General features: G+C 31.6%; 1 protein-coding gene across 1 annotated transcript; it reads right to left on the reverse strand.

Moving 5' to 3' along the window:
• Positions 1 to 2,684: 2,684 nt before the first annotated feature.
• Positions 2,685 to 3,272, reverse strand: LOC127125876 (uncharacterized). Its single transcript, XM_051054723.1, has one exon. The coding sequence runs from the start codon at positions 3,168 to 3,170 to the stop codon at positions 2,787 to 2,789; it is 384 nt and encodes a 127-aa protein (XP_050910680.1). The 5' UTR covers positions 3,171 to 3,272; the 3' UTR covers positions 2,685 to 2,786.
• Positions 3,273 to 10,366: the final 7,094 nt, after the last annotated feature.

Genomic DNA, 10,366 nt, shown 5'->3' on the forward strand with positions numbered 1-10,366 from the left:
AGAGTAAAAGCAATAAAAATAATAAAATGGAATATTAAAGATTTAAGGGATTATAGAAATGCATTGCAGAATTATAGAGGTTTGATTTTTAAAAAAATTAACTAATCCTCTCCCCAATAATTCCTTCCCGAGAGTTCCAATATGATGTGATTGTTTTATAGGCTTTTTCCACGAACCTCCTTTTACAAGGATTGAAATTTTTTAATGACTAATTATCCAACAGAGACAAAGTTTTAAGTTCATAGACTTTCACAACCAACTGAAAGATTTTTAACAATATTTTATGCTCACGAATCAACTAAGATTTTTAACTACAGAAACTCCCCAACCAATACGAGGTTTTAACTGGTTTACCTCAATAACCAAAAGAGAGATTTTTACATGATTTATCTCACAAAAAAACTAATTTTCTCCTAATGAGAGATTAAAATAATGCCCCACACTAAATAAAAATACTCTCACATATATAATACTTCACTCTCAAAAGCACTAAGGCAAATGTTCTAGTGTTTGGAAGACGAGAAATGAGTCCTCTATTTATAGGATAAAAGGTGACTTAAATATGAAAATAATCCATTGACTTTTTAAGGCTCATAATCGATTATCATAAGTGCATAATCGATTATGGCACCCTAAAATGGAATGTTTCGATTTCTAGTCGTTGCCAATAATTAAAGGACTTCTCCAATCTATTTTTGGCGTTACAAAGTGAAATATTCGACTATCCCAAAGGCCTAATCGATTAATCCTTTATAAAACATACTTCTAATTGATTATAGAGTTCTCTAATCATTTGGCTAAGCTTTTAAAATATTTCAAGGTGATTTACATAAAAGAAGATAAACTTTTCAAAGGGTTTAAAGTGTATGTATGATTTTCCATAATACAATCAAGATTTAGTCTAAAACCTTTGCAAACATTATCCATTCAACCTAGACTCGGTGAGTTTTCACACTTCTTCTCTTTCACAACTATGTAGCTTTTAGTTCCTCGTCACATTATCTTTGAGTTTAACACTTAACTGGAATGTTGAATATTCTTCCGATGAGGCTTGAGATAATTCTTTATTTTAAACTCATTAATCAGAAAAACAACTTGATCAAAGATCTTCATTGACTTCATCGAATGACGTTTGACATAAAGTGTTGTGTCCACATATAGCTATTGGCAAATTGGTCTTCAACCACACTTGATCATCATAACTTGATCAAAATCACTTGATTTACACAATATAGTCAAACAACTAGATATTCAAAGATCAACATAACTTGATTTTCACAACTTGATCAACGATTACATCAAAATCGTCAAAATCAAAATCCATATCTTACATGCAAACATATAAGATATAAATCCATACAAAATCCATATCGGATCAACATGCAATTACAACCTTCATACATGCAAACATATAAATCCATATCTTACAATTGTGGAAATATAATGTTCAATTTGAAGTCAACGATTTTACTTCTCAGGTGTCATTGTTCTCTACTTGAGTGTTTTTTGTTTTATTTCTATTTCAGTAATAGATTTATTTTAAGATGTTCCCTTAAAAACATTTATCTTATAGTGAAAAAAAAATAAAAACAAAGAGCTAGTAAAATCAAAACAAAGAGTTCTTGATAAATGTTTTTACAAAAAGGTAGATATCTAAGAAAATTTGGATAACTAAAGACAATGAAAATTTGGATCACTAAAGACAATGAAAATTTGGATCATTTAAATAAAATTTTGGATTGTGAAAATCGAAAAGGATGGTAATTTAAGTGTTCCTAATGATGTACCAAATGTATCTAATATTGATAATTTTGGTGATGACTATAAACAAGAAATTTCTCAGATTGATATTCAAGAAATTAGGAGAATCTTGATAACAAATCAAAGTATATTCTAGTTGAAAAGTGGCCTTGTCCAGATATTTTAGGCATTTCTCGTATGCATGTCATTCAAGAAAATTAAGCATTGGTGACATTAGTTATAGAAAATGGCTAGTTTATGGCAAATATGCTGACAAAGTATATTGTTTGTTTAAATCTTCTAGTAATATGAGTTTGCTAATAAATGGGAGCATATTAGCCAAAGACTCAAACAACATGAAAATAATGTCAAACATATGATTAATATGAATACTTTCAATGAATTGAGAATAAGATTGAATAAAAATCAAGCAATTGATAAACACTTGAAAGAAGAAATTAGGAAAGAGAAACAACATTGTAGACAAGTTTTACGAATAAAATTTTACCTTGTGAAATGTCTATCAAGGATCCAATGAAAAATTTATCAAGAAAGTAATGACAATTTTCTTGGATTGATTGAAACAATTATTGAATTTGATTTGATAATACAAGATCATTTGAGATGCATTCATGATCATAAAACTCATTACTATTATCTTGGATATAAAATTCAAAATGAAATTATTTTTCTCTTATCAATCATTAAGATTATTAAAAAGGCATAAAAAAAACACTTTCCAAATTAATTAAAAAGAAATTCAACTCCAATTTACTCTAACATGTTCTCTATTCAAATTGAATTTTTAACCAAAAATCATGATTAGTTTCATAAATCCACTTATCCTATCTTTTTTCTGCAAAAAAACAAATTTTATACATCTCAGACACTACTAGTTAGAATATCATCTCATGTAGCCTTTACATTCACATTTCCCACATTCATATCTTAAATAAAACCTTAATTTTTATTTATTAAACTTATAACACCATAAATCATTTCTCTTGATGCTAAATAGAAAACAAAACAACACGAACAAACCTTAATTAAAACTGATAATTTTCATCCACAACATCAACACTAGCACAACAAGACAAGAGCCTTCGAAAAATACCAAACAAAACAGAACAAGAACTCTTTTTATCTTTCTTCCAACCCAAATTTTTCTTCTTAACAACCACACGTTTCTTCGCTTTCACCTTCACTTTCTTCTTCTTCTCATCTTCTCTGCAAAATGTGTAGCTTCTCAGATACAATTGTCTGCAAGAGATGCTATCCACCACCCCCGGGTGCTCTCTGCCGGAACTCACTGACCTCACAAAAGCAGCGTCTGATTCCGGCCACTTGTAGAGGTTCACGTAGCTACCTCTCACCGGAACACGTGGGTCACGTGCATCGTTGATGCAGTTCGATATGCAACCAGAGTTCATAGTGGAATTTTGTCACGCTACCATGTGTGTTGAGTAATAATCACTGTTTTTTTTTATGCTGTTATTATGATATTTTACACCACTTATTATAAAATGCGTTTTTGTTGGAACCATAAGGCGCCAAAACAGAAGCAAATGAAAGAATCTTGTTTTTTCATTTTTTTAATCCTTTGTTTGCCTTTTCTGTCCTTGATGATGTGACTCTCTTGCTTATATTTTTATTATTAAAATAATAAATTGCCTTTTCTGCACGAAGTTGCCAAGGAAAATAAATTTTAATAAGTTTAGTAAATTGTTATAAAACTTGCAAGAGATTTTTGTTTTTGTAATTTTGTTGTGAGAATGGAGGAGGGGAGGAGTTGGTCCAATAGGGGATGGGAATGGACAATGTTAAATTTGTTTTCAACAAGGCAAATATATTTGTTGTTTATTTAATTTGTAATTTAATACTATTTTTTGTTTTGTATATGTACAGATAAAATGTACACATGCTAAAGTTATTGCACCGGTCTTATATAAGTAATCATTGGCAATTAACTACTTAATTGAATAATAACAACTAGTTTCAAGCTAATCTTTCATATACATTGTGTTTAGATTTGAAAATAATAATTTGTTAGTAGAAATTGGCAAACAAATAAGTTAGTATGCAAATAATCAAATGTTTTTTAAGTTTATCAAAACGAAAGTCTTAGAAATGTTAGAATTAGTCAAAGTTCACTATGACTTTATAGCACCATTAATCGAAGAAAATTAAAAGTAAAGAGTTGCATAGACGTGGATAAGAAGAAATAGAAAATACTGTGAAACTGGATAATCAAGTCGAATGTGGGGCATCATGACCTAGTTGAAAAAACCATGTATCACCGATATAAATAATCGAGCAAATCTAAATTTTGTAGGCCATATTGATTTTTCTAGTAAGAAAAGTGCTTATTTATAAAACAAGACATGTAAATTATTTTCAACATGCAAAATCAATCAAACAAACTAATATATATATTTTTTATTTCTTAATCTTTATGAATTTATCTTATACTTTATAGTTTAGTAGGCCCTGTATTTAACACTATGGAGTGGTTAGAAAACCCACACTTGAAGGACAAAGTTCTTTCCTTATTGTAATCTCTTTAAGAAAATATAATCAATATTGGGAGTTATTAGTCAATACCTTAGCTAATTTTCAATTCAATAACAAATTTGGCATGTTCGGTAGGACACTACCACCAAAAGCACTAAAAACAATTTTGTTTTGAGCCAACCACAATGGTCCCTAGCCGACCATTCAGAAGAAGTTACAATTCCTCTAAAACATTCGTAACACGTAGGAACTACCCTATGGAAGCATACATACAATCCAAATTCCAGATGCATCTAACAACTTTCTACATTATACGTTTAACAAATAACAAGTTGTTATAATTGATCCATCATATAAAGGGAAAACGCACCATTTTAAAATCCAATTTTCAATCACTTTTTTATCGCACATATTGACTTGAGTATTAGAGTGCTGACCTTGAAGGTTAGTCCCCTCTCCACCACATCAATAGCTTTGATCCACCATAATCCTCCGCAACCACCATTTCTCAATCTATTTTTGGTTCCACAACTGAATGATGGTGTCGTATATGGAAATTGACATCTAATTCTCGCATTTTCTATAATTCCATATTTTCTCCTCGATTCGTCAATTCGAAGCCTCCTCGATTTATTAGATCAAGAGTTCTCAAAATTGAATACAAAAATTTATCGTGTTTGACCTTATCAAACAACGTATCAACTTTGATTTCCTAAATTTCTAGATTCTTAGCTTCCATACTTTTTCAGTAATGGCTGGATCTAGAGTTACCTATTCTGCCGCAGCACGCGAGGTTGTTGGCGCAGACGTTTGTGTCAATCAAACTCCTATGTTTCCTCCTCAAGACATTGCAAAGCAAGTTGCAGACACTCTGTTGCATCTAGGTCTGCTCCAAGTTCCTCAAATCATTGGATATATTCCATTACCTCCAATTAGGCCTCTGATACTACCGCCAACTTCACAACCAAGAGCCTTGCCCAGTTTCCAACTATTACAAGTTAACCTCGGGATACAAGGTACTGATGAATTGCTGAACAACATATACAACATTGTTCGGCATAAGAACTCGCATGCAATTGAGGAAAGGTTGCTTTGTTTCTAAGAAAACTTGTACAACGTGCCTCCGCGAGGGAACACTTGCAAGAAGCAATGTAAAAAAGAAACCAGGTTGTCATCCCTGGGCTAATCACGTCGAGAAGAAACGAAGTTGAAAGGTGCATGTCTTTGCTACATTAAGGGGGTGTTTACCGTGAGATTTGGTAAACAAAGACAATTTTTATTTCACTTAAGGGATTAAACTCGAAAATATCTCATGACATATTGTGCAAAAATCATGAGTTTGAAACAATTGATATTAAAGTCGAAAATAAAAGTGAATTTGTGAAAAACACAAGAAAGGGGGGGGGGGGTGAATTAGGTTTTAACAACAAAAACTTTTTACCAACTTAAAAGCTCCTCATAATCAAAAGAACAAAGATAGAAAGACACAAGGATTTTTATCCTGATTCGCTTGAAATCAAAGAACAACTTTATTTGTCTTCTCAAGAATCAGACTACAACTATAATCAAATAGATTACAAATCACAAAGAACAACTTTATTTGTCTTCTCAAGGACCCACTACAAATTAGTCTCCTCAAGGAAATCACAAAGAACATTTTTCTTTGTCTTCTCAAGGATCCGACTATAACCTAGTCTCTTTAAGGAAATCAAACAAACAAGTTTGAATACAACTTTTGTGTTACAAGTTGCTTCTACCGAAGCATATTTTACATAAATGAAATATAAACACTTAAAGAAAATTAAGCATAAAGTTGAGAGCTTTTGAACATAGAAAACAATCTTGTGATTCATTGCATTAGCTTTCTTCAAGTCTCCAAGTCCTACTTATATAGCATAAGAAAGAGAGCGTTAGAGGGAAAATTCGGGATACCAAAAAGCAGTTGTCCACTAATGGATTAGTGACAGGTGTGAAGAATAGTATTGTCCTTCGCCCATATTTTTAGGAGTAGAAGGAATATTTTCGAATTGTACCATGTACTATTTGATCATGTATACGCTTTGATCTTATCTTCAAATTCACTTGCTTCTGATGAAAAGTTGATGAAGCATGAAAAGAATAAACACAAATCTGAAATAAGAATCTTCATAATCTTCAGTCAGAACCTTGATCACGTCAGCATCTGGATTGAGATCTTCATAGTCTTCAGCTAAGTAACAAAACTTCAAAATCTTCAGTCAGAACCTTGACAATGCCAACGTTTGGCTTGAGATCTTCAGAGTCTTCAGCTAAGTAACAAAATTTCAAAAGTTTTTCATTCTTCAGAAGCTTGATAATAAGAGTCACATCCAGAGGTAGAAGCAGAGAGAACATTGCAACTAAAGATAAATGTACACTTGCTAAAGTTATTGCACCGGTCTTATATAAGTAATCATTGGCAATTAACTACTTAATTCAATAATAACAACTAGTTTCAAGCTAATCTTACATATGAAACTTGAGTTATTAAGATATCTAGTATTAAAAATAAAAAGAAAGGAAAGAAAGTACAATTAGTTTTAGGAATTAATTTATATACATTGTGTTTATATTTGAAAATAATAATTTGTTAGTTGAAATTGACAAACAAATAAGTTGATATTTGACGTGTTTCCTCAGTCAATTGAAAGTTATACAAATATAAATACAACTAAAAATATATTTAAATGTTTTTTTTAAGTTTAACGAAGTCTACAAAGGTAATAGAAATGTTAGAATTAGTCAAAGTTTACCATAATTTTATAGCACCATTAATCCGAAGAAAAAACTAAAAGTAGAGAGTTGCACACGCATGGATACAAGAAAAAGAAAATACAATGAAACAAAGTATCACCTACATAAATAGTCGAGCAAGTCTAAATTTTGTAGGCCACATCATTCTGGCTAGTAACAAAAGTGTTTGTTTATAAATACAAGATATGTAAACGGTTTTTAACACGCACGATCAATCAAACAAACAAATTTACAGCTTTTTATCCCTTAATCTTTATGACTTTATCCTATGTTTTATGCATTTTTAGTTTAATAAGTCAATCATCGTATTTAACACTCTATGGAGTAGTTAAAGAACTCACACCCAAAGGTCAAAGTTCAGGACAAACAAAGTGATTCCTTATTGTAATCTCTTTACACAAATATAATCAATGTTGAGTGTTATTAGTCAATACCTTAGATGACTTTCAATTCAACAACAAATTTGGCATTGCCCAGTAGGACATTACATCCATAAACACTAAACACAATTCCGTTCTATAGGTCAATGTTATGTCTGGTTTATGCACATGCATTTAGAGAGAGAAATATCTGCAATATGAATCAATCATTCATCAACATCGAAGTGGTTAGGCCAACAAATACCCGAAGAATCACCATAAATGTTGGAAGTGCCAACATCCCTGGCTCCTCTCATTCATTTTAGAGACACGTTCAATGATCTACCTGAAACATAGTGGTAATAATAACCTCTTTTATTAGACAATTGATAGACACAAAGATACATGAAATCATGTATCAAGCATCTCAAGAACTTGCTGACATTGTTAAATCCATCATTCATATAATGTAGTTTAGCAAGCCAAATTTAGAGGCTAAACGAGTAAATTTTGATGAAAATTATGTAACTTCTAAGATTTAAGAAGTTAAAGAGGACCATGGTCAAACTGGTATTGTTACTTAAAGTTGTTTGATCGTTTCAATGACATGAACTTCACTAACTCATATAACTTATATACATCATGCACTTTATATTTCTCTAAAATAAGATAGGGTTACAGAGATTGAAACAGAGAATTATCATAGTTTGGCCAAACGTTGGCTTACTATTGTCTCCAAAATATCTTGTTTGAATTTGATTATAAACTTGAGCTTTTACAAATTATTCCCATGAATCTTTGATACCAATAGATCTAGAGATTTTACAATGGTTTATCCCAACCAAAAGATAGTTTTTCCATGGGCTAAGCTAACAAACCGATTAAATATTTTTTAGGCTGGTCTCAATAACCAAATTGGACTTTTCCAGGCTAAGTTCTAGAACCAAACAGATATTTTAATATTTGTTAATTTCAAGAATCAAGCTTGATTTCTCAAGAATATCACATTCTTGAGTGTAGCAACAATGACACGACACCAATATATTTTCTTCCTCATAAGTAGTTTTCACTCACAAGGCACTAAGGCAACTTTGGTGAAAAGAAAATATTTAGAGAGAGAGAGAGAGAGAGAGAGAGAGAGAGAAGAGACAAAATCCAAAGAAATACATGAATTCGAATTTTTGGTGTGTAATGAAGAGGAAAGGTGTCTCCTTTATATAGGAGAATAATCGACTCAAAAAGGAAATGATCAATGGGCTAATTAAATTATCGAATAAATTAGATCACAATCCCAATCGATTAGATACCTCAAATTATCGATATTTATGCCTATTTTGAAAATTTTGGATAGAGAGACATTATCAATCATTAAGAAACTTTCATAATTGATTATATAATCGAGTTTTCTTTACCTAATCGATTAGCTTTAGGATCTAATCAATTACATAAGTAAAAAAAATGCTTTCAATGAAGCTGACAGTTTCCTAATCAACTGGCTAAGGCTTGAAAACATATTTAGATGTTTTGTTAGTTAAAAATAGGTATTTAAAAGGCTTTAAGTGTTTGTTTGAGTTTCCTTAGTATCTTAGGAGCTATTCTCCTGCTTTCACAAGACTTTGGTCACTCAGACAGACACGACCATACGAGGTTTCAAACTTCTTCTCTTTCACAACTATGAGACTTTCAAGTTTCTTTAGCCAATCGAAAGTTAGGTTATACAAATACAACTGAATACAAGGTAGTCAAATGTTTTTTAAGTTTTTCAATACGGAAGTCCTATAAATGTTAGAATTAGTCAAAGTTCACTATGACTTTATAGCACCATTAATCGAAGAAAATTAAAAGTAAAGAGTTGCATAGATGTGGATAAGAAGAAATAGAAAATACAGTGAAACTGGAGAATCAAGTCGAACATGGGGCGTCATGTACCCTCAGTAGTTAAAAAAGTCGTGTATCACCGATATAAATAGTCAAGCAAATCTAAATTTTGTAGGCCATATTGTTTTTCCTAGTGAGAAAAGTGCTTATTTATAAATACAATACATATAAATCATTTTCAACATGCAAAATCAATCAAACAAACTAATATACACATTTTTTAATTCTTAATATTTATGACTTTGTCTTAAATTTTTAGTTCAGTAGGCCAATCATTGTATTTAACACAATAAAGTAGGAAAAAAACACACACTTGAAGGACAAAATTCGGGACAAAGTTCTTTCCTTATTGTAATCTCTTTAAGAAAATATAATCAATATTGGGAGTTATTAGTTGATACCTTATCTAATTTTCAATTCAATAACAAATTTAGCATGTTCGGTAGGACACTACGACCAAAAGCACTAAAACTAATTTTGTTTTGAGCCAACCACAATGGTCCCTGGACGACAATTCAAAAGAAGTTACAATTCGTCTAGAACATTCGCAACACGTAGGAACTACCTTATGGAAGCATACAAGCGATCCAAATTCTAGATGCATCTAACGACTCTTTGCATTACACGTTTAACAAATAACAAGTTGTTATAACTGATCCATCATATAAAGGGAAAACGCTCCATTTTCAAATCCAATTTCCATTCACTTTTTTCTCTCACAATTTGACTTGAGTATTAGAGTGTTAACCTTGCAGGTTAGCCCCCTCTCCACCATATTAGTAGCTTTGGTCCACCATAATCCTCCACAACCACCGATTCTCCATCTATTTATGGTTTCACAACTGAATAGTGGTGCCGTCTGTGGGATTGGCATTTGATTCTCACATTTTCCATAATTCCATGTTCGCTCCTCGATTCTTCAGTTCGAAGCCTCCTCAATTTATTAGATCAAGAGTTCTCGATATCGAACACGAAAATATACCGTGTTCGACGTGATCAAACAATGTATCAACTTTGATTTCCAGAATTTCTAGATTCTTAGCTTTCATGCTTTTTCAGTAATGGTTGGATCTAGACTTACTCGTTTCTCCGCAGCACGTGAGGTC

This window comes from Lathyrus oleraceus, chromosome 3 (assembly GCF_024323335.1).
Source record: "Lathyrus oleraceus cultivar Zhongwan6 chromosome 3, CAAS_Psat_ZW6_1.0, whole genome shotgun sequence".
Lineage (NCBI taxonomy): Eukaryota > Viridiplantae > Streptophyta > Magnoliopsida > Fabales > Fabaceae > Lathyrus > Lathyrus oleraceus.